The sequence below is a fragment of the Cydia splendana genome, chromosome Z, assembly GCF_910591565.1.
Source record: "Cydia splendana chromosome Z, ilCydSple1.2, whole genome shotgun sequence".
Classification (NCBI taxonomy): domain Eukaryota; kingdom Metazoa; phylum Arthropoda; class Insecta; order Lepidoptera; family Tortricidae; genus Cydia; species Cydia splendana.
The window spans coordinates 15,184,261-15,210,401 of record NC_085987.1 but is presented as its reverse complement, the minus strand read 5'-3'; the positions used below and the strand labels follow the sequence as shown (position 1 = coordinate 15,210,401).

At 37.8% G+C, this 26,141-nt stretch overlaps 1 protein-coding gene across 1 annotated transcript in view; it reads right to left on the bottom strand.

Moving 5' to 3' along the window:
* The window catches only part of LOC134805250 (probable ubiquitin carboxyl-terminal hydrolase FAF-X), a 53,056-nt gene that overhangs the window by 9,859 nt on the left and 17,056 nt on the right, over positions 1–26,141 (bottom strand). The window contains exons 27-46 of the mRNA XM_063778563.1: positions 25,884–26,105; positions 25,642–25,803; positions 25,206–25,422; positions 23,801–23,968; positions 23,263–23,330; positions 20,989–21,101; positions 20,149–20,322; positions 17,752–17,893; positions 17,491–17,644; positions 17,239–17,386; positions 17,033–17,153; positions 14,950–15,086; positions 6,350–6,509; positions 6,042–6,151; positions 5,296–5,379; positions 4,888–4,988; positions 3,707–3,900; positions 2,906–3,001; positions 2,292–2,476; positions 440–671 (exon numbers count right to left, since the gene is read on the bottom strand). Coding sequence (XP_063634633.1) covers positions 440–671; positions 2,292–2,476; positions 2,906–3,001; positions 3,707–3,900; positions 4,888–4,988; positions 5,296–5,379; positions 6,042–6,151; positions 6,350–6,509; positions 14,950–15,086; positions 17,033–17,153; positions 17,239–17,386; positions 17,491–17,644; positions 17,752–17,893; positions 20,149–20,322; positions 20,989–21,101; positions 23,263–23,330; positions 23,801–23,968; positions 25,206–25,422; positions 25,642–25,803; positions 25,884–26,105 — 2,988 coding nt within the window. The remainder of the gene's footprint in view (positions 1–439; positions 672–2,291; positions 2,477–2,905; positions 3,002–3,706; positions 3,901–4,887; positions 4,989–5,295; positions 5,380–6,041; positions 6,152–6,349; positions 6,510–14,949; positions 15,087–17,032; positions 17,154–17,238; positions 17,387–17,490; positions 17,645–17,751; positions 17,894–20,148; positions 20,323–20,988; positions 21,102–23,262; positions 23,331–23,800; positions 23,969–25,205; positions 25,423–25,641; positions 25,804–25,883; positions 26,106–26,141) is intronic.

Here is a 26,141-nt window from a genome sequence, read left to right as displayed (position 1 = left end):
GTTTGTAGGCTGATAGTGCCCAGAGCGGGACGAAAAAGCAAGCACGGTTGCAAGCCAACGAGTGCGAGTACGAGCAGGATAGCTAGAACATCCTACGCCTGATTTCTTTCGCGCGGACGAGGCGCCACGCCGCGGCAAAATTTTGCATCACGCTCGTGCCGCGGTCCGAGGCCGCTGTGGCTTGAATTTAATAATACGGGTTCGTTTGGCGCGAGATTTTAAAATAATCTTTATTGATCTTATCACTACGTAATTTCGGTAAGGCAATTAGTTGCCTTAGGGCAAGCCCGGCTTTTGGGCTTGTATGGGAGTCACGCCACTGACTAAGGCCCCGGTAACTATTTTCTGTTTACTAAATATTTTCTGCTTGTTTGTGTTACAGGGCGTCTTTATATAACTATTATAGAAAACGAAAAGCATTAATAGAGTTAAGGTTTACCTTGATGACATTGTGTATGCGGTGCTGCTGCCAGCTGTCCTCCATGAGCAGCAGCGCGGTGAGCGCATCCGAGTGGCGGCGCAGCTCGTGGCAGTACGCGTACGCCATCTGCCACAGCAGCTCGGCCAGCGCCATGCGCGACCAGCCCGCGTGCTCCCAGCAGAGGAACTGCAGCAGTCGTATGCTCTCCTCGCACACGCAACACTCTTCTGTCAATTTCTTCATGTAAGTCCTGGATTACACAAATGCACTAATATTACCATTCGCCAATCACGTGCCGCCGCTGTCAAGAGGACGAAACAAAACAATAGCTCAAATTATTTATTTATTTTGGGTTGTATACTAGAAACAATTGGCCTGATGACAAATTTTGAAATCCCTTTTATTATTGTCGGTACACTTGTACTGGTTCCGAAAAACACAATATTTCAGCTACACTCATAAGATTTAACATAAATAATAGCATTTTTTCATAGCTAGTTTAAACCTCGCGCGAAAACGCCTCGCAAGCCATTTGTGACGTCATTAATTAGTTGGTGGAAGGGTGATAGACATTGTTTACATACTTACAGTTACGAATTATCCCTTGAATCCGAATGATATTGTAAATTCAACACCATATATTATGATTAGGGGTGATAAATACATTACAAACATTAATCACAATAACTCATTTTATACAAAAACTCTCACACGGTTGCAATTTAAGATGAATTATTTAGATACATGCAAATTCTGAGTGAAAATCACCGAGCGCCGGTTTTACTTTTTCATTTTTCATTTTTTCTGGTTACAACAGCCAACATGGCAATGATAGTTCCATTCAGCCAAATAATTAAAAAAGTTTTTTAGTGAAATATCATATTATTTAGCATTTTATTTATTTAATAACAAATAAATATTTACTTTACATCGTGTAATAATATTTTCTGGACGTAATAAATATTTAGTGGCGAAATAAAAAATTTTTTGAACCTCCAAACTCTTTGGTGAGAATGTATGGATTACGGTCCATGAGGTTGTCTATGCTGCTCTAAGAAATACGTCATGGATTGATGACGTCACTCCTTAGGTCGCTTCTGATTGGCGTTTCAGTCAAAATGGCTGATTGGAGAATTCTGCACTTTTATTTTATTGAATATATTAATAATCCTAATGTTTATACTGAGATTGGGCCATTTTTTAGAACCATATTAACATATATGTTTCTTTGAAACTATTATTTCCATGATTCTTTGTTACTGTCATCAGGCCAATTGTTTCATAAGTCAGAAACGCGCATATGTGCCGTTAATATGGCACCATCCATAGACTACGAAGACCGATTAGCGTTGCTTGTTAGTCTCCATAGGCTACTGTTGCCAAAATCGAGAAAACCACTGTCCAAAAATTTAATTTAGCAAGGAGCAAGTACCATGGTCTTATGAGCTACGAGGTGTCGATGACCGGTCGGCGGGGCGCGTACGAAGGTATCGCAGCTGCTGGCGCATATTAGGTGTATACTTTTCGTTTGTTTACCTATGTGATTCTACTAGTTTCAAGTATCTTGGAGATCGAGCTTTGCTCGGAAAACACATACCTAAAAACTCACAAATGCGCTCAATTTTCCCAGACATAAGATCTAGTTAGATCGATTCGTAGCCTTACACGGTACTCGACAGAAAAGCTCTCCATTATATTACGATTGTATAAAATAATATTATTTTCCTTTCATCTTATAAATATGTATAAAAGTTTTTAACTAATATATGAACTAATATTACTAATTAGCCAGTCCGCTTTACATCTTACTCCTAATTTAAATACGATATATGTATTATATATTTTAAGATAAAAAGAACCGACTCCATACCCAGTCCTGTTATACAGTATGTCAGCAGCAGGAGCGGAGAGGAGTGGCCTGTGCACGTTGGAGGCGGCGGTGACGGTGGGCGGCGGGTCACAGAAGGGGTTCGGCAGTGGGGGCGCACCCTCCGCCACGTTTGCCGACTGGCAGCGCGCGCTCACGTCGCAACACCGCACCAGCAGTGACACCAGCTAAAGAACACACCATAAAAGAGGATTTAATTCTGACAATTATGAATTCGCGCCTTCGGTTGTCGTGATCTATTAAATGCATCATCAATGTGGGTGATCATTACTCTACCCAAAGTATATTACTTACAAACCGAAATAAATGTCATATACGAAGGAAAAAATTACAATGACAGATGCCTGAACCGCTCGGCCATTCGGACACGATCGAGGTTCCGGCCGAGCGGTGCAGGCATCTGTCGTGTAAACGGAGGACAAGGACGCTGGTTCGATACCAGCCTTGAACACTGGAGGCTTTGGTCATTTATTCCTCCGTATATAACATAAATTTCGGTTTGTAATTTAAATAGTAGTACACTTGAAATAACACAAATTAAGATACTTACATGGAAAGTAATTTAATTTATTCTTAGAGTATATTACTTAATTTACCTGGTGTATCTTGGCAGATTCCGGATATTGGTATTTTCCCAGTGACGATGATGAATCGTCCATGCATACGGACAAAACTATATCCAGTATTCGTAACTGAAAAATAATAAAGTATTCATTGAGGTTAAACTGTCAAAATAACCACACTCAGTAAATGACTCTAAGCAGTTTCAAATATAGTAACATTAACAAGTAGCAGTGTAAAGGCTGGCGTCCATTAAAGTCGAATCGCGACGAATCGAGCCACGTTGAATCGAGTCGCATTTTTTCCGTGTGCGTTCATCACAGACGAATCGAAGCGAGTCGAAGTCACGGGAGCCTGTGCTGAGGTCGTGCTTGTACAGTTTGTCGATGATGGATAGTTCGGACGAAGAAATGCTATTGTTTCAAATTCTTTTCGAAGAAGAAGAGTGCGAGAGAACAAGAAAGCGACGAGTGCACAAACACTGGGTACACGATATAAACAAGAAGCGGAATATCTTCGGCGAATTTCACCATTTATATTTGGATATTTGGATCTCAAAAACGACCCTGCTGATTCTTCGTTCATTTTGAACCTAGATCCGAAAGTACCTAAGCTCAAAAACGAAACCACCCGTCATCATTAATCCGCTACCCCGCGTCCACTGAGGCGCGCCGAGTAGAGTCGAAACGCGTAGCCGCAGAAATTCGCCTGACGAACAATGCGCGTTTTTTTGCATTTAATTGCATAGAAAATATAGGAGGCGAATTATTGCGATTCGATTCGATTCGCCTCGGCGAGTCTAGTGGACGCCAGCCTTAATGAAATAACGATGTTACCCGTAAGAGCTGATGGCGCTCGTTAATGCCGAGCACGGAGTAGGCGTGGAACAGATTGAAGAGCAGGGGCAGGTGGCGGTGCGCCTGCGAGTCGGCGTGGTGAGGCGCGGCTAGCGCGCGCGCCGCCGTCAGCACCTGGTCCGAGAGCGACGTCACCTCGTCGCGCGACGTCCAAGACCCGTAGCCGCTGTTCACTGCACAATCACCAATAACGTTGCATCAACTTACTTATATGTACATACTTACGATACACGGCTTAGCTTAGCCCCTCACCTGACTTTTTAGTTTTAACTGCAGCAGTAATGGCAAATAATATAATAATCAAATTTACCTCCATTACTTCGTAATCTCGCAACCTTTTAGGAACATCATGATCCTAACGACACTTTATATACTCTATTAATTTCTAGTTAAAAAAATGTGTTTCGCCATCACACACACTCGTATCATTGATAATTCCCCTGCGGATTATCTCCTTTTTAATTCGTTCTCGCAAGGAAACTTCAACACAGCTTCTCCCTAGTTGGAGGCACTCCTCCTCTAAGGAGCATGGTATTTTTAAGAAACACGTGCTTTATGAAGTCCTAAAAGTTAAATTAAAGACACCTCAAAGAATAGAATCATAAATAAAAATTATCTACTATACTATAATATTACGATTGTAGGTACCAATTTATTATATTATAGTAATATTTTAACCTAAGAAACAATCGTGCCAAGCGGCATCGCCTGAGAAAAAAACGCATACTTTTTGCACTTATTTACCCCAGTATTAATAAAAACCGGACAAGTGCGAGTCAGACTCGCCCACCGAGGGTTCCGTACTTTTTAGTATATGTTGTTATAGCGGCAACAGAAATACATCAGCTGTGAAAATTTCAACTGTCTATCTATCACGGTTCATGAGATACAGCCTGGTGACAGACAGACGGACAGTGGAGTCTTAGTAAAAGGGTCCTGGTTTTTACCCTTTGGGTACGGAACCCTAAAAACTGTGTTAAGGTCTCAATTCACTTCTTCGCATTACGACTTATCATCTTTCGAAATAAAAATGCTACTGTAATAAGTTTTATTGCTGTTTACTATAAAGAAGGCGGATAAACTATAAGTAAGTAGAGAAGTAAGACCTTTGTGACAGAACTTATGACCTGACCTAACCTGATATTACAGCGTTTACTTACCCGGTGGGTCTTGGATTGAGAAGTGAGCCAGGAGCACAATTATTTTCATGAAAACTACTCTTACTTCAGCAGATGGACACGACAGTAGGTAGTCGCATAATCTGAAATCGACAAAATGTGTTGCATTATATCGTATAACCTGAAGCTATAATAATTTCAATGAGTAGTACAATGTATACGAGAGAAGGCATTTGGCGAAGTGGAAACCCTGATGAAGACCAGCATGACCGATAAAATACAGATGTAATTTTACTGTCGACGCAATATAGGTTATGGACCGTTAACGGGTTTAAGCATCAAAAGTGAATTTAAGAAGTTTTAAGTTAAGGTACTTCAATGCACGGTGTCACTGGAGCAGACGCCTAGTTGGTCGATTATATATACTTGATATAACTGCGAGCATCTTACCTGTGCGGATGCTTGAAGAGATCTGTCGCAAACCACGACCTGACCACTTGGGAACATCGTAGGTGCTGACATAATATGTCGTGCCTGGAAATTGTTTTTTATTTGTTTTACAAGGGGGCAAAAGTTGTTGTTTAGGTTGCGTTTCCACCAAAGCTGTGCGAGCTAGCTGAGCGGTGCGAGGATAGGATACGTAGCAAGCATGTGGAACTATGTGAATGTTTCCACCAGAGATGTGTTGAGCGGTGAGAGGATGTGTAGCAGGATCCCTCGCTAAGCATCCTCGGACAGCTTTGGTAGAAACGCAGCCTTAACCTCTCGTGCTAATATTCTATTCACGAATTCACGAGATCAAAACCAATTGAGTGGCATTAAATATGTACCATTAAAAATAATTTTAGCCTTTTTGTCTATGTATGACATGATAAGGATCCTGACCGAATTTTTAAGAGCACGTTTTTTTCTGCTCATCTCATCAATTTTTAAAGAACAAAGAGAGCACAAAGACAGTGGTGAAAACATATTATAATAAAGGCACACCTTATATTCAACTAGCGGTTGACACAAAACCTTAACAAATTATCCACCTAAACCTTCCTCAAGAATAGCTCTATTGAATGGTGAAAATCGCATGAAAATCCGTCTAGTAGTTTTTGAGTTTATCGCGAACAAACAGACAGACGCGAGGCGGGACTTTGTTTTATAAAGTGTATATAACTCAGATTCTGCAATAAAAAAAAACATCTCACCAATCTGACGCAGGCCCTCGAAGAGTCTTCTTTGTGTGGAACCCAACTTGGAACAAGAATTTTGTTGCTAGCTGTACTGTAAGCATAGACATCTCTTCGTGTTCTGGGCCCTATAATAATAATTAATAGAATATTAATAACCTCTCCAGCAATTAAATTAAAAAGATTTTTCTCAATTAACCAACCAAATGTACACAATACAGTATAGGCTCACATAATCGATCATGATAAATATTTTTTACTTTGTTGTTCATGTCATCAAAAGTAGTTTATAATAACTCGATTAGTACGTAAATATTGATACACACCCAAATAGCATTTGTCGTACCAGGCGGCACTTGTAACCTCAAGAAGCACAGCTTTTTCATAAAATTGAAATGCTCCAAACTAAATTGATCTTGATTGTGAGAAAAAGCAATATTGCTGCGACGGACTGACAACCAGATAGGTCGAGGAATTGCACTTTCCCTGAAAAAAAAAATCATTTTTTTGTATTGAATATTAGGTTCCTAGTTGAGCGTGTAAAATTTGTTGTGTTAGGAAAGTTTCCTCTACTTAAAATAGACCTTAATTAGTTTAGTGTTTAAAGTTCGAGGCTAATAAACGCTCCAAGCTGTCACGTGATCTTGATGACGTCACGAACTCATAAATAAACAAACTGCTGCCAAAATGTCAGTCCTAGCGTAGATCAATATCTGTAGTATTTAATTTATCTCACTTTCTAAAAGATATTTATCATATTTTTTGTACGTAATAAACTGTCTAATGTCGAAATAAAAAATCCCATCAAAAACATTACATGTAAAAAGGTGCAAGTCTCGCAACACTTCTACTACAAAAAAGTTTTGAGATGTAATGTGAAACCAAGTCGGTTATTTTAATCAGTGCCAGTAATTCAATTCAATAATCATTTATTTCAAATAACAAAGATTCATAATACATAGTAATACATGGTTAGTAACACAATAAACTTATTATCTAGGTTAGTATTCTTATATCTATGGTATTTGTACATTAATAACTAAATAAATACTCCATTGCAACAGTGCGCACATCACTCGACCACTTGTGCATAGTTAGTGATGTGCAAACTGCAGCAATGCCGTATAAATGGACAATCAATCCTATCCGCTATCATGGCCAGGATGCTGTTGCGGCTATCCCGCACCCTCCGCACCAGGGACGCGCATTTCTTTCTAATTGTTGCATAAAAGCAGTCAACTCTCGCCTCTGCAAACATCCCCGATGCGCTGCAGCAGCGGGGCAGCCGCATCAGCATCCTGAACGCATTATTATATTGTACGCGTAGGGCTGAGTACGTTTTTCGAGTGTAGTTTACCCACAGGCTGCTCGTGTAAAAAGATGTGCAATAAGCTTTAAAAAGCGTTTTTTTAACTTCGTTGGAGCAACGAGCAAACCTGCGGGCTAACATAAAATAATACATATAATGACCTGGCAATCGCACGGCTGCATAATGACATAAGGATCATCGTCACCTATTAAAAATTCTTCTAATTGAACATAACGCTAGCGCTAATAAAATTGTAGTTTGAGCATTACACATATTTACGAGTACGGTACGAGTAAAGCATTATGTGCGATTGCCAAGTCATTATATGTATGACTGGCACTGATTAAAATAACCGACTTGGTTTCACATTACATCTCAAAACTTTTTTGTAGTAGAAGTGTTGCGAGACTTGCACCTTTTTACATGTAATGTTTTTGATGGGATCTCATCTCTTTTTGTAAGCAGTCCTTGTTTTCGGGTACTCACAACTATACTATGTATACACATATCATAACTAAACACATCTTCATTCATACTCACATCGTACATCGTAGTGTACTTTTACTTTACCTACTATTTGTATTAACTGCAACAGTAACTTTGTAATAGCATATATTTATATGAAATTACAAACTTACTTATGCAGTTCTTAGATCTTTAAAACGTGACTGATATTGCAATATTTTTAGGTTTTCTATGGCTTGATACACTGAAAACTACCTATGTTTAAATTTTAAAGCTTGTGGGTATGCTAGAAGTACCTTAGAATTATGATGATTGGTGAGTGTGTCAGTGTCGAAATTAAGGAACTTTGCCGTAAAATAATTTTTAAACTACAAGTTCAAATTGAATGTTTTTGAGATTATATGTAAAGCATGTTAACCCCTATATGTCACTGAAAATTCAGGGTTCTATCTTTAGCCAGCACAAAATTACAGGACGTCGAAAATGGCCTGAAGTGCTCCGAGAAAAGGATGGTACGGCCGTGCCTCTTTGTATTGCTCGACTTGGCGGGGGCACTGCGGTGCCCCCAGATAAATACAGTTTTTGAACATCCAAACTCTTTGGTGGTGTCGTATGGATTACGGTCAGGTTTGACGACTTATCAGTGGTGTTTCTTAGGGCTGATTTAGACGGCGCGCGAACTCGCATGCGATTTTAGTTATATTGCGGACTGTTGGTTACGTCCAATTCAACTGACCGATCAAAACCCACAAATCCCACAATGTAATAAAACTCGCAAGCGAGTTCTCGCATTGTCTAAATGAGCCCTTAGGCCATGACGACACGCGCTCCGATTGGCGTTTGCAGTCACGTGATACTGGGCATTATTTTAAATACTTTTGCTTATTTTTAATTAATTTATTACGTATATTTACACTTGCAAAATATGATTTTCAGCATTCTAATATTCCCTGCTATGGTAAAAACATAACATGTTATATATTCGCGATTCGTGTCAACATCCCTTTTTTGGTTCGTTCAAAGATACCTCAAGTAGCACATACCCCTATTGGTTTCTGCTTCATAACGCTTTATAAACTGCACATGTATTTTATTGCTGTTTTTATAGAAACGACAGTGTATTGGCTTTGTGTTAAAGAACCCCGCACAAAATGATCGGTAATAGCCGTTCGGTCGATTTGGCTGAAATTTTGTGAAAATATAGCCTCTAATACTCTGATCAACTGTGTGAAGTTGCAACTTTAATTAATGACTAGTTTTTAAAATATGACTATTTTTATGTTCAATATTTTTTACATACATTATAATTCTTATTAGTTAACGTACACTGTAGCAACCTGGCTTATTATTATTTACGTGGCAATATCGAGATAAAAAAACATCATTCGAAGGTTCAAACTATCTTCACACCGAATTTCGTCCGGTTCCGTCCTAGTGTGAGCGTGGAGAACTAACAAACTCGTAGGTATGTAGCTACATTACGGTGCTAATCTGTACTAGTTACAATTAATTGATATCTGATTGGTTTTACAGGGCTACCTTTGTGCATTCAATGCATTAAGTATGGTATGAAGCGAACTTAATGATGGATACTTCACATTTTCTTCGTATCGGGCAAAACCATAAGATTGCTGTAACGTGACCGCATGTACCAAGGGTTCTTGCTCCACTTTTATACGTGCGAAAATAGCCTAAGATTGGACCTTCACCTCTTCCGTTATTATGTTCTTCATCAAATGCAATCTACACTTAATAAAAGGTTGCGTTTCGGAATCTTGATGTAGCCCTTATTTTAATAAATCCTGGCTCATTGACGTTTTGATATATGTCGAAATATCGCTCGTCTTCGTCTTCCGCTGCTAAGTCGTTATGACGCAATGTACTGTCTTGAATATATCCTGGAGACAGTTTCACTTGATATGTTCCAAATGTGACCGAGTGCAAATACGCCAGGTCTAACAGTGGAAACAATGGTATTTGTGCAGCAGTTAGTGGGGTCCATCGTGCTCTTCTTCGGCCAAGGTTTTCAGCTTCAATTCGTGCCTGTACAACATTAATGTCGTCGACAAGTTGTAGCATTTCATTAGCTAACTGGACATTACCATCTGGAATTGTAATAGGTCCATAGTATTTATTTATAATAGCTCCAGCTATTAAAAGAAATGTGTTTAAATTCGGAATATGGGATGTCGAAATCATACGGAAAAGAAAACTAGCGCGTTTTCGACATAGATCAAAACGTCAATGAGCCAGGATTTATTAAAATAAGGGCTACATCAAGATTCCGAAACGCAACCTTTTATTATGTGTGGATTGCATTTGATGAAGAACATAATAACGGGAGAGGTGAAGATCCAATCTTAGGCTATTATTGCACGTGTAAAAGTGGAGCAAGAACCCTTGGTACATGCGGTCACGTTACAGCAATCTTATGGTTTTTAGGTTTTGCCCGATACGAAGAAAATGTGAAGTATCCATCATTAAGATCGCTTCATACCATACTTAATGCATTGAATACACAAAGGTAGCCTTGTAAAACCAATCAGATATCAATTAATTGTAACTAGTACAGATTAGCACCGTAATGTAGCTACGAGTTTGTTAGTTCTCCACGCTCACACTAGGATGGAACCGGACGAAATTCGGTGTGAAGATAGTTTGAACCTTCGAATGATGTTTTTTATCTCGATATTGCCACGTAAATAATAATAATCCAGGTTGCTACATTGTACGTTAACTAATAAGAATTATAATGTAAGTAAAAAATATTGAACGTAAAAATAGTCATATTTTAAAAACTAGTCATTAATTAAAGTTGCAACTTCACACAGTTGATCAGAGTATTAGAGGCTATATTTTCACAAAATTTCAGCCAAATCGACCGAACGGCTATTACCGATCATTTTGTTAAATGCTTTTTCCACAGAGACGCCTATAATCGCCTTTCCTTTGTTATAGTAAGCTACTCGTCACTATTTGATCCCGATATTATTACAAGCTTTTTATTAACCGTTTCACCCAATCTTATATGTTTAAGATTATATGAACTAAGGGATATGGGGATGCAACCCCTGTTCATATTATTAAATTACAATTAAATCTTTTAACTTAAATTGTACCTATGTAATGTAACTGTGTTTGTGTGGGCCAAATCTTGCAAGTTAAATTTCCCACTTCCCGACTTCCAATGAAGCTGAAAATTTGCATACATATCGTCGGTATACTTCAAAAACATGATAACTGACAAAATTGTCAATAATGAGTTGTTTATACAGTTTTGTTCACATTTTATTGTTTTAAATATATGTGTGACATTTTTTAATTTATTTTTAAATAAATAAATAAATAAATATTATAGGACATTTTTACACAAATTGACTAAGCCCCACGGTAAGCTCAAGAAGGCTTGTGTTGTGGGTACTCAGACAACGATATATATAATATATAAATACATAGAAAACAACCATGACTCAGGAACAAATATCTGTATCATCATACAAATAAATGCCCTTACCAGGATTCGAACCCGGGACCATCGGCTTCATAGGCAGGGCTTCATATTTACAAAGTTATAGAGTGCAATAAAGTACTAACAGACAGGAAATTAAATATAGTGTACACGTAAAAAATAATAAGGGTATTTAAAACCACATATCTCATAAAACTGGTCACGCAAAATATATAAAGTAACGTTACCATGTTTTGCCTGAATGTACCTATAATTAAGAACCTAGTTATAGCAACTGGTAAAATATAACATTATTCATTATTATTTACCTGTAGACATTTCGTTCAATACGCGATCTGTTATACAACTAGATAATATTAAATTCACTTAAAAAAGATTTAAATATGCTCGGTAAACGCTAACAAAATCAGTATCATAATTTTTTTAAGTAATTTAGTTGATAAGGAGTGTATTCTCGTATGTTTCCTCATTAAAGGAGGGAAATTTAAAAAATAAAATATATTAGAATCATTTATAACTGTTTACCTGTAAATAATAACACGTTGCATGTAATTTATTACTTTTTATTTCTACGTTAGTTTTTAGAATTTGCTTATAATGCTGTGTGAACTAGTATTTTTTATCACTGTAATTTTTTTTAATTATATGTAATTATTTTTTATATGATTATAAACAAATACACAAAAATCAGTCCATTTTTATACAGGTAAAACATTGATAACTAACACATGCCATGTTTTTGTCGGCCAATATTTTATATTTTTCTGTTTAAAAATATCACTTTTATCAATTTATAGACAATTTTAATAGGCTGCTATTTAACTGATCACCAGATTTAGTAAAATTTAATACCAAAAAAATTTATTTTATCACCCTAAAATAATAAATGATCACCAAAATTATAACACCATTTTAATATGAAATGATTACCAATTTTATTACATTTTACTATCCTTTTAAAGGAAATGACACCAAAGTAATCATTATTAACCCATAAATAGTAAATGATTACCAAATTTCAAACCCCATTTTAATGTGAAATGATAACCAAATTATTACATCTTACTATCCTATTAAAGAAAATGACACCAAAATAATCATTGTAAACCCAAAAATAGTAAATGACCACCAAAATTAGAACTCCATTTTAATGTAAAATTATAACCAATTTTTTAAATCTTGCTATCCTATTAAAGCAAATGACTCCAAAATAATCATTGTAAACCCAAAAATAGTAAATGACCACCAAAATTGTAACCACATTTTAATTAAAAATGTGCAAATATTTAATATATCGTTATCCAATTAAATTATTAAATCCACTTCGTCACCTTTTTCTAGTAGCATTTTATTTCTGTGACGGTCGCAGTTCTAACCTAACCCACTTTTCTAGTAGCATTTCGTTTCTGTAAGGGTCGCAGTTTTCTAGTAGCATTTCTTTTCTGCAAGGGTCGCAGTTCAAACCTAACCTAACCCACTTTTCTAGTAGCATTTCGTTTCTGTATGGGTCGCAGTTCAAACCTAACCTAACCCACTTTTCTAGTAGCATTTCTTTTCTGTAAGGATTGCAGTTCAAAGCTAACCTAACCCACTTTTCTATTAGCATTTCTTTTCTGTAAAGGTCGTAGTTCAAACCTAACCTAACCCACTTTTCCAGTAGCATTTCGTTTCTGTACGGGTCGCAGTTCCAACCTAACCTAACCCACTTTTCTAGTAGCATTTTATTTAAGTAAGGGTCGCAGTTGAAATCTAACCTAACCCACTTTTCTAGTAGCACTTCTTTTCTGTAAGGGTCGCAGTTCAAACCTAACCTAACCCATTTTTCTAGTAGCATTTCCTTTCTGTAAGGGTCGCAGTTCAAACCTAACCTAACCCACTTTTCTGATAGCAGTTTGGTTCTGTAAGGGTCGCAGTTCAAACCTAACCTAACCCACTTTTCTAGTAGCATTTTGTTTCTGGAAGAATGATTATTTTGGAGTCATTTGCTTTAATAGGATAGCAAACCTAACCCACTTTTCTAGTAGCATTTCGTTTCTGTATGGGTCGCAGTTCAAACCTAACCTAACCCATTTTTCTAGTAGCATTTCTTTTCTGTAAAGGTCGTAGTTCAAACCTAACCTAACCCACTTTTCCAGTAGCATTTCGTTTCTGTACGGGTCGCAGTTCCAACCTAACCTAACCCACTTTTCTAGTAGCATTTTATTTATGTAAGGGTCGCAGTTGAAATCTAACCTAACCCACTTTTCTAGTAGCACTTCTTTTCTGTAAGGGTCGCAGTTCAAACCTAACCTAACCCATTTTTCTAGTAGCATTTCCTTTCTGTAAGGGTCGCAGTTCAAACCTAACCTAACCCACTTTTCTGATAGCAGTTTGGTTTTGTAAGGGTCGCAGTTCAAACCTAACCTAACCCACTTTTCTAGTAGCATTTTGTTTCTGGAAGAATGATTATTTTGGAGTCATTTGCTTTAATAGGATAGCAAACCTAACCCACTTTTCTAGTAGCATTTCGTTTCTGTACGGGTCGCAGTTCCAACCTAACCTAACCCACTTTTCTAGTAGCATTTTATTTATGTAAGGGTCGCAGTTGAAATCTAACCTAACCCACTTTTCTAGTAGCACTTCTTTTCTGTATGGGTCGTAGTTCAAACCTAACCTAACCCACTTTTCCAGTAGCATTTCGTTTCTGTACGGGTCGCAGTTCCAACCTAACCTAACCCACTTTTCTAGTAGCATTTTATTTATGTAAGGGTCGCAGTTGAAATCTAACCTAACCCACTTTTCTAGTAGCACTTCTTTTCTGTATGGGTCGCAGTTCAAACCTAACCTAACCCATTTTTCTAGTAGCTTTTCGTTTCTGTATGGGTCGCAGTTGAAACCTAACCTAACCCACTTTTCTAGTAGCATTTTGGGTTCTGTGGGGATCGTAGTTCTAACCTAACCTAACCCACTTTTATAGTAGTATTTCGTTTCTGTAAAAGTCGCAGTTCAAACCTAACCTACTTTTCTAGTACCATTTCGTTTCTGTAAGGGTCGCAGTACTAACCTAACCCACTTTACTGATAGCATTTTAACTTAAGTACTTTTCTAGTAGCATTACGAAATGCTACTAGAAACGTAGGTTAGGTTAGGTAGGTATGCGGTGCGGGGTACGGGGGGTTGAGTGGGAGGGGCTAGTAATTTTGGCATCAGTTTACTTTATTTGGTAATATGTATACAGTTTTTGGTAATCATTGTGGTTTATTTAGGTGAAAATATCGCATTAATTTAGTCTTCAAGATTTGGTGATCATTAATGATTTTTGGTGATCATTCAATATATTTGGTATTTGAATACAATTTGAAGTGCAGTCGTAATTAAAACGGTGGTACTTTTGTATTTTTAGGCCTTATTTTTTTGGTGTTCAGTAATTATTTTAGGTAAGCATGATTTTTTTATTAAGGGTACCAAAGTATTTTTTGGTGGTCATTATATTTGTAGCCATTTTAATATCCAAAATTTTTTTAGTGTGAAAGTAAATTTGACAAAACGCGTTTCTAAATTCCCTTATTTGAGGATCAAACTTTCAAAAATTATGTATGGTATGGTATGGCCTGGTGAAATATAGCCGTTTTATTGTCGTTTCAGTCTGGCCAGTAAAGTAAATGAATACTACTAAAACAGTTCCAAAAGTTATATATACTTACTTGAAATTCATATTTCTCATTGACTGCACAAGACTAGTATTTTCAATGGTGTCTTTCCTCGTGTAGAATAGTATGTATGCATTCCACCATCTCTTTTGGCGTTTATAAGACACCCTCTTTAACATCGGATCAAATATCTGGAACAATGTAAGAGATTACCACTTCACGCGGAAGGCACACGAGCACATGCGAAGGGCTTTAATAACTATCCTCAATAATATGTACACATGTAACTTGTGTAGTAACTACTATCGCATAGATATGTTAATCAGAATAAACTTTCCAATCAGTAAATGCGCCAATTCTTGAAATTAGGTTGCTAAGCGGATGCAACGGTTCCTCAAAATGCAATAGGGAAAACGTTAAATAAGGTATGAATAGCAAAAGAAGTCGGTTAATGAGGAAATAAGACATTAGGAAAAATATTATAAAATCGCTAAGCTAAATCCGCACAGACTTTAAAGTGACAAAACAAATATAGATTATACATCGAAAATTAACATTGTTGTTTAATTTTGGCCAACGTATCCGTACTTACGTCATGGGATATGTATCCGACGATGAGTTTTATTTCACACTAGGAACCCGCCCCGCCCTGGCTTCGCACGGGTTACACAATACCTTAACAAATTATACCTACACTTAAACCTTCCTCAAGAATCACTCTATGGATAGGTGAAAAGTTGAAAACCGCACGAAAATCCGTTTAGTAGTTTTTAGGGTTCCGTACCCAAAGGGTAAAAACGGGACCCTATTACTAAGACTCCGTTGTCCGTCCGTCCGTCTGTCACCAGGCTGTATCTCATGAACCGTGATAGCTAGGCAGTTGAAATGTTCACAGATGATGTATTTCTGTTGCCGCTATAACAACATATACTAAAAAGTACGGAACCCTCGGTGGGCGAGTCCGACTCGCAATTGTCCGGATTTTGAGTTTATCGCGAACATACATACATTACATACACACAAACAGACAGACGTGGCGGGGGACTTTGTTTTATAAGGTGTAGTGATTACAGCACATACTTTGGACGGGTCCTTTTGTGGTAGATTGTCCGGCTAGCAAATGTTTTCTAAAAATCGGCAGGGTATTTTTTGACCATCAATTTTTCTAAAATTTGATTAAGCTGAATTTTTGCATTAAATTTGCATATCGACACAGAGAAATGACAAAAATATGTACACGACATACTACCTTAATGTCTTGGCAATAAGTTCGTGTACACATATTTTTGTCACTTTGTCCGTGCCGATATGTAATATCTTGACTGTACCTACTTCTAGTTTTCACTGGTAGGGACAGTAGTTCCCCATATGAGTTCTATTATAAAACTAACCAACCTCATAGATTTTAATAAATATAAGTAGTATATTGAGTAATTGTTGACTAATATAGAATATTACATTCTGACACTAACTTATTTAATTTCACGTATGACTACTGAGTACAACTACCATTAAAACAAATAAATTCGCATGTTATATCTCTCTTTCATATAGATGTTTGTTTATACATAGTTATATTCTTATTTCCCTAGAATATCGAATACTGAATCCAGAATCTTAGATAAAGGAAAGTGGCAGCAGGGCATAACATCACACAAAAAACAAAATATTAATAAAGGTCAAGCAAAAAAAAAAACAAAAATAAAAATAACAAAAAGAAGTATGCATAATTGTCAATAACGTCAAAATTATGCTAATAATAGTAATAATCAATGCAAATGCTGAGGATAAAAAAACAGTATTAACCAAAATAGGGTAATTTCTGGACATTCCAAATTTAGCAAAAAGACTCATGTTTATGAATTGATTGTTATAATTTAAAACTGCCAATTAGAAACCTGTTACTTATGGTTATAGTAAAATGATGTATCATTAATCATTATTGCTGTAAGCAAGAACCTATTGAAACGCTAAGAAAAGCTAGAAGTTCGCTAGCGAAGATTAAGAAATCGCTAAGCTACAAGCATAAAGAACTTAAATTAACCATCTTGATAAAAGGTAAACAATTCGCAAAGTACTTGTTGAGCGTTAGATTAGGTATAATGCGATGCGTATATGTAACGGATCGGAGTCTCACCTCGCCCGTGTACTCGCCGCCGAAGCACTGCGCCTTCATCTCCTCGTCGTCGTGCATCGCGCACTCGGTCACGTCGCCGTCGTCCAGTTTCACCCACCGTCCTGTTTCACTGCCATTGTCTCTGATCAAGATAATAACAACAACATTTACTATTAATGGTCCTATTCTTAAATATAAGTACATATATTATATAAAAAATAGTTTACCGCAAGAGCACGTATGAATAATAGTGGCCCCCGGAAGCTTGTCCCGAGTGCACAACAATGCCGCTCAGCTGATAGTGAGTCTCGGGCGACCGTTCGTCGCCTCCCTCCCAGAGCGAGGCGTCGCCCTCCGCGCGTGCTAGACCTCGAGCTGGCGGCGCATACCATATACATGTTAACAAGGTTGTATACAATGTACGTATTTAAAATTGTATGTAAATATATGTATAAATATACAAACAGAACACGTCTTACCTGTATACGGCTCAACATCCAACTCTCTCGGAAACTCAAAGTAATCATTGAATTTGATCGCGCAAACTTTTTCGAAGTCGTATTCAAATCTTTTAAGTTGTATGACTAGAACTGGGGGTAATTTGTTTAAACATAACCTTTTTACGGTTACAACCTGTGAATAGAATACAAACATAAAATTAACCAATAAATTACTAGCAATTACAAATAGTTAGTTTGTATTTATGTATTACAAATACAAAAGCAATAGAAAAGCTATACCTTCTTGTTACACTTATCACAGTGGTAAGCGTCAGCGCCTTCTAAAAGTTCGCCTCGCACATATGCTTCTAGAGATTCTTGAAGCCGTGACATATTTCTTATGTCTAAAGACACTACGCTGAAAGGTTCTTCTTTGCAGTACCTGTAAACATGTTGCGTGATATGCATATTCGTTTGATACAGGTTGTTCAGTGATAAAAATTTCCGATTTCAAATCCAAATAATTTTCGAACATGTAGTGCTAGGGAGACGCAGACGGGTTTTATTAGTTTCGTGAGTGTTGCGGATTAATTAGTGACAATGGATCATGGGCCAGCAGAGCGCGTGCAGTTTTTTTTTCAGTACTGCAATATCCTGACCTTGAATTTTATTTTTTCTTTTATAACTGTCACGGATTTTATCTGTCAGCTGACAATAGTCATTTTTCTGGTCCAAAAAATTCCGAACCAGAAATTAAAATCAGAATCGGGGTTCTAGGCGTAAGTTGCTATATTTATTTTAATATACGCCCTACTGTGATGCACCGTCGGCTAATCTGACTGGAAGCTCTGTAGAAAATGTGAGTTTAAAAACAATCCGGTTCATCATCATCATTTTATAACAATATACAGGGTAATTCAGGAGACGTGAGCAGGACTAATACTGCGCATTTCGTAAATTATAAGCAACACTTTCGTATCAGTATTAGTGAGGTTAACGTTAATTTTCTAGTCGTGTTGAAAAAAAAGTTATTAATTTATTTACGACACGCGTGGTCACCCTAAAATTAGAATACTAAACTACCGATATTCTGTGTCCAATTGAATGTCACCACTGTCATCGCGGTCTGGTTACTTTTGAATACTCGTATCTCACTCAAGTTTGACAGTTTATTTTCTTCGTATAAATCAAAAATTAAAGAGGTTTTATGCTTATTAATTAGGGCTGCTATTTAACTGATCACCAGATTTAGTAAAATTTAATACCAAAAAAATCTATTTTACCACCCTAAAATCATGAATGATCACCAAAATTAAAACGCCATTTTAATATGAAATGATTACCAATTTTATTACATTTTACTATCCTTTTAAAGGAAATGACACCAAACTAATCATTATTAACCCAAAAATAGTCAATGATTACCAAATTTCAAACCCCATTTTAATGTGAAATGATAGCCAAATTTTTACATCTTGCTATCCTATTAAAGCAAATTACTCCAAAATAATCATTGTAAACGCAAAAATAGTAAATGATCACAAAAATTGTAACCACATTTTAATTAAAAATGTGCAAATATTTAATATATCGTTATCCTATTATATTAATTCGACTTCGACACCTTTTTCTAGTAGCATTTTATTTCTGTAACAGTCGCAGTTCTAACCTAACCTAACCCACTTTTCTAGTAGCATTTCTTTTCTGCAAGGGTCGCAGTTCAAACCTAACCTAACCCACTTTTCTAGTAGCATTTCGTTTCTGTATGGGTCGCAGTTCAAACCTAACCTAACCCACTTTTCTAGTAGCATTTCTTTTCTGTAAGGGTCGCAGTTCAAACCTAACCTAACCCACTTTTCTAGTAGCGTTTCGTATCTGTATGGGTAGCAGTTGAAACTTAACCTAACCTACTTTTTTAGTACCATTTCGTTTCTGTAAGGGTCGCAGTGCTAACCTAACCTAACCCACTTAACTGATAGCAGATTAACTTACTTTTCTAGTAGCATAACGAAATGCTACTAGAAAAGTAGATTAGGTTAGGTAGGTATGCGGTGCGGGCTACGGGGGGTTGAGCTAGGGGAGGGGCTAGTAATTTTGGCATCAGTTTACTTTATTTGGTTATATGTATACATTTTTTGGTAATCATAGTGGTTTATTTAGGTGAAAATATCGCATTAATTTGGTCTTCAAGATTTGGTGATCATTAATGATTTTTGGTGATCATTCAATATATTTGGTATTTGAATACAATTTGCAGTGCAGTCGTAATTAAAATGGTGGTACTTTTGTAATTTTAGGCCTTATTTTTTTGGTGTTCAGTAATTTTTTTTGGTAAGCATGATTTTTTTATTTAGGGTACCAAAGTATTTTTTGGTGGTCATTATATTTGTAGCCATTAATTAGGTCTTGTAGGGTGACCAGCATCGTAGTGGATTAAATTTGCCCTCACCAAAAAGTTAAAAAATAGGAAAAAGTGTGGTTGTTTCACCTAAATATGACGGTGATCGATCAATTATCAGTTACTGAGTGTGCAGGATTAGTCCTGCTCACGTCTCATGAATCACCCTGTATACAGTTTTCGTTTATTTTAGTTGTTTTTATATCAAATTTTAAAATCATAAGTCTGCCACTGGACACCCTGTATATTTATACATTTAAGCACATGCGCGTGGCTTGGCTTGAGCAGTAAACACGTACCTGTGTGGGCATCCTTTACAGATTTTTTGATCTGAGTAAGTACCGCCTAAAGTTCTGGCCATCAGTTGTTCTTGTCCCAATGATTTCAAAGCTTCATCTAATGATTCCACAAGGGACATGAAAAACTCTACAGCATCTTGTTGTTCTCGGAGATTTACTGGCTCACCTTGAAGTCTAAAATAGTAATTGTATATCTATTGATTTCAATCTGATTTAGCAATTAAAAGATAGTTCATTATTTTGTGAAGCGATAAAAAAGTTAGAGCAGTTGGTGTAACAGAAACTATTGGATAGTAAGAGCAACCTGTCTGGAATATGCATGGTACACTGTTTCTCTTGCACTAGTCTAAATAAATGGATTATTTTACCCCAACCGAACTACAAGGTCTCTGCAGGTCTCTAAACGTTAGATAATTTAGGGTTTTGAGGTTTGTCAACTTAATAGGGAATATTACGCATTAGGAAAGCTCTGCGTAGGTGGAACCTTTGTGGCACATACAGTAAACAAACCACATTGACACATCGCCTACCGCAAAACAAGAAAATCGAAATTTCGTTATCTAATCTCTCTACCACTCTTGCATATTCGAGCGATAAAGAGGCAAATAACTAAATTTCGATTTTCGCGTTTACCGGTAGACCCTTGATAACAAACCGCCTTGATGCATCAAGGTCATATTTTATTGTCTGTGAAAACTTGTCAAAAAACAGTTTAAGGCACAGTATGTATAAGTTAGTCTATGAATTTACTGAGTCAGTAGTGCTGAACTCTGGCGGCAGAACATTGCAGTAATATCCCCTATTGTATGTACTGGCAATCCTTCCATTATAAATGCTTACCTAAAATGAGCCCACAACCCTCTTGGCACATAATATTGCAGTTTACTGAAATGCAAATGTGCGAATATAGCTTGGACTTGTTTCAAGATTGTGATGTTGTAGTCGCCAGAAGTCTGTAAAGATAACAAGTATCATATATATAAAATTGAAAAACCAGAACGGGATAAAAAACGAGCGAAGAAGCGAGATGGCGCCTTACAAATTTCTAAAAAAGTTTTTGACACGTTTCTCAAATACGACGCACGTATGATAAGAAAAAACTGTTCTAATCTATTATCTAAGTATGAGAATATAACTAGAACATAAAAACTATCGCTTTCGATGCGTATTTAATTTACAATAAGCAAAAGAAATTTTCATAACATTCTTCATTTTACGACTATCGGCTATTTTCGGAAACTCTCGGTGAGTTTCGTTTCGAACTTCAAATAACCAAAATTATGTTTGTTATGTTGGTATGCAGTGATTTCGGCCTTTTTTACTCGAAGTAAAATAAAAAGTGCTGTCAACCTCAACCTTTTACCTTAGTTTATGCCTTCGAGCAACACGGAAGGGAGGCGGCATTCGCACTATTTCCCCTCTGCCGAGGTACAAGATTAGCGCGTCAATCTAATCTAGCGCGGGTAATAAAACTAGTTGCACTTGGATTTTTCACTAGACCGAGTCCAGACGCGCGCGTGAACACTGCTGCACAAAAATGCCTGTTTGCTCGGTTTTTTGTTATAAAAAGAGGTCGGGGACATCAAATTTACAAAAAGAAAGTGTTACATTTCACATGTAATATTTTTTTTACATATCATACGTTTAATTACATTCAAACACAATTATTATATTTTAGTCTCATGTAATTGTTGGATTTATCGATTTTGCTCGCTCAGTACAAATTGGGGATCGGTCGAGCGACAAATCCGACTTCTCATCTCTCAGAATACAATAACATACTTCAACGAAAATGTGTTAGTGTGCGTGTTGTGACACTTGTCACTCGTCCGTACACAAAAAGAGATCGAGGTTTGCAAGATTTGTCTTTGACGTGTGTCATTTTCTATGTATTTGTGTCGTCATTCCAGATTGGATTTTGTATGTAAGTGCGTGAGAAGTGCGACTGTGTGCACCTTTCCCCCCGCGAAAAATGGCAGAAAGATTTGTACGGTGAGATATCGCTTGGGCCCCTCCCTTCCGATGTGTCGGAAGCCGGTGTTGCTCGAAGGTTTATGCCCATACGAGTGACATGCCATATAATGACTGAGAATGACTTATCAATATCAATAGTAATTTGTATTTTGTTGTTTTAAATTTCTTTTTGAGTTATGTTATTCAGATTTACTTTCACAGCTTCGGCAAACAAATTCGTCCGGGGACCGGGCTGCCGAGATGGGCCAAAAATACAAAGTTGATAGCAAGTTATAATGTAGGTAGATAAAATTTAAGTGCATTTTCAGATATTTTTGAGCGAAACGACCTGGTGAAAATAAGCAAACGTACAGTCAGCAGTCGGCCAAATATCGTAATATAACTCTGTTGCTATAGAAATAAGGATGTGTTCCGATATACTGGCGGAATACTGAGAGACAAAAGTGGCTAAGCTTACATTGGCTCGGACATTTAGAGAGAATGGAAGAGGATCGTGCCGTGACGAGAGCGTACTTGGGACAGCGAAATGGGAGACGCCCAATTGGACGTCATAGGTACCTACCGCTGGAACGACGTAGTTGCTCGAGATCTGCTTATCCTCGGCCATGGGGACTGGCGAGAGCTATCGCAAGACCGAGAAACATGGTGTGTTTTGTCTTTTCTCGGAGGCCAGGATTCACATAACCGTAGTAAGTAATGTTAGTATTCAGAAAGGGAAATGGGGAGTACGTACGTTTGTACCAAAAGGCGATTTATGGGCGGTGGTCGTCCATATTCGTCTTAAGGCGGAAATTAATCTAATGAACGTTTTTGCAATTAGGCTTATAAAAATAAATAATAATTTTATGTTGAAACGAGTTTTAAATAAATAACTACGTAGATGAAAAAGTATATAATTTTGCCTTTTATCAAATCACATATTTTTTTTCAGATATTTTGCGTATTAAGTTATCCAAATAACGGGTACAAATAAGAAATCCCTATCACCGTTATGAATGAAATAAAGAGTGTGGCAGGGTTGACACACTCTTTATTTCATTTACGCGAGCGGAGCTGCGGGCCCGTCTAGTTATTAATAAACTCCTACACATCGAACGCTCTTGACTTTCAAGTTTGTATAGTTAATATAAGTTTGCATACCTCCACTTTCTCTACAATAGAGTGTTGATTCTCCCCAGAGAAATCTTCGTTAGGATCAGTTGCCGCTCCTGAAATCAACATGTTTCTTTAGTAAAGTAGCACTTATATCGCTTGGTGGTGTGCAAATGTGGTATATAACATCACTAATTAAGTAATAAGATTTATTTAAAAAGCGCCTTTATTATATCACCTAAACAATTGTACCTATTTTATTAATGTGACACTGATCCTTCCACCTTCTTTGACTTCCTTTTGTAATGTATAAATTTTCACAATCCAGCCGCGTATTCGCGTTTAACTACAATGCCAAAGTGAACAAGCAGTACTTAAAGTCGCAATCTAAATTTTGAACTAATTATATTACGTTTGGATGAGTATAAAACAAGCTTTTAAATTTTTAAAATCCTGGCTATTTTTATTATTTAAAGTTTTGTATTACATTTTATCAGTCAAAACCTTTGTGACAGAACTTATGAGCTTACTAAGTAAATATGACGCCACGACTTCTTGTCTACTGGTATTTTATAAAGTGCCTGACCTTGGACGGTGAGTATCGCGTCGCGCACGTCCCGCACGCAGTAGAGCTGCTGCAGCACAGAGTTCATGTAGCAGGTGGCGCCGGCGTTCTTGAGCCCCGCCAGCCCCGCCGCCGGCCGCGGCCCCACGCACGGCATATACTCCCACTCCACCAGCGGCACGTTCTTGTCTGCAACACAATCCTTCTTATATTAAGGGGGCTAACGCTAAATTGCAGTTTTTAAATTAAATTTTTACACATTTTATGCAAAGGCTATAATGTCACGGAGACTAGACTGTATCTGCAAGGGCAGACTGACAGAAACCTTACCATCAAAGATGGCTCGATCTAAAAAATGCCACACATGTCTAATATTCTTTTTTAACCCCCGATGCAAAAAGAGGGTTGTTATATGTTTGACGCCAATGTCTGTCTGTGGCATCGTAGCTCTCGCGAGAGAAAGCGAGATTCCTTGTGGTAGCTCTTACCTATGATTGATAAAAATCGATCCAGCAGTTTGAAGTGTAACCGCTCTTTTCCATAATGATATAAGGCATTTTTAGCATAAAATAGATTTGTTCAGTTGTGTATCGTCACCCCGTATACCCATAGCAAAGAGAATAGAGTGTATAGAGACTATAGAGAGTTATTGTCATGGTAAATTATGTAACTGTAACAGTAAATTTGCTGCCATCTTTCGACAGAAGATTAAAATTTTTAGAACGCCATTTGACTATGATCCTTATTCATACACTGATATGTGTTAAATTTGTTAAATATCAAAAAGTAACGCCATCTATTGTACTCGAGACTAGGCCGAAGGTCTGGCGCCATCGCTCGAAAAGATTGCACCATACCTTCGGCCTAGTCTCGAGTAGATGACGTTACTTTTTGATATAAACAAATTACTGTGGCTACATAATTTACTTTGACAATCCGCGTCTATTTCAATTTCTCTTTGCCCATAGCAATATAAATTTAGTATGAAATAAATAGCTCGTAATATAGCTGTGGGAGGTGATGAGTAATTGAGGTAAAACCTGCTCGATGACCTTATCTTCCGTCGCAAGTTTCGCGCGGCGTATCACATCTTTTGTCCCCTCTAATTTCCTGACTTTACGCCCCGTCTTAATTCTGGGTCCTCCAAATAATCTTTTATTCCACGGCCCTTAAATTACAATAGTGGAAACTAACAGGCTTGGGCTTGGTTAGAATAAGAAGCGACAATAAATACGATCGACCACTGCTGAAGATCAGGATCAGGAAGTTTTTGTCAGTTCACGCACTTAATTCATCACTGTCAACGTCTTAAGGGATGTGGTGGTCCGCAACATGTAATTCGTGTCAGATAGCTGCGGCTGACGGACGCCGGACGCGTTAGATATGTAAAGTGTAGTTTAAGGTAAGGGTAGGGTAGGGTAGTTACCACTATAAAACATGAGCTCGAGTAGATGCGCGAGCTCAGCCATGTTGGGCACGCAGCCGTGCACCAGCGCGAGCAGCAGCTCGGTGGCGGCGGCGGCGGCGCCGGGCGAGCGGCACAGCGGCGGCGCCGGCTCGCCCGAGTCCCCGCCCGAGTTGTCGCCGTCCCCCATACGGCACCACGCCCATGAGTACGGCCACAGGAATTCTGTTGTCACTTCCTGTTACGTGAATAAGAGGAATGACAACATATATTAAAATTACAAAAAATAAACCACGTAAAGAATTGTTTGATGTGGTCATAACTGTAAAACACCCTGTACCGATTAACATGTTCTGTTTTTCAACCCTTAGCCATTTGTGTGAGATTATTAGATAGGTCTTACGTTTGCTACGGGACCATCCCACATATCGCGAAAAAGTTAGCATATTGTACTTACCCTAATTAGACCTCTATCCTTGTGTTCAGGATGCGCTCCATATTGGTACTTGACTTGTGCCGGAACGTGTGTGAATAATTCTTTGGTTAAATTAAGGTGTCCCTCCAGCAACGTATCATCGAGTATTTCTGGATTAGCTCGCACTGATCTCAACCACGCCACCTGAGAATGTTATAAGTCATGTTATGTAAGAATACTATCTAATAGTGACACGCGGTATAATAGAAAGTAATGATGAATACTTCAATAGCTAGGTCTTCGAGCGTCCTGGAAGTGGGTCCGGCGAGCGAGACGAGCCTGCACAGCAGCTGCAGGAACTGCTGGGCGTGTCGCGCGTGGCGCTGCAGGCGCGAGCCGCCCGGCTCGCCCACCACGCCGCCGAGCGCCTCCAACGCGGCGCGCGCGCCGCCGCCGCCGCCCCACGCGCACATTGATAACAACTGCTCCGCGCACGACACGCGCACCTGAAACATACATACAGTGATATATACATATGACTT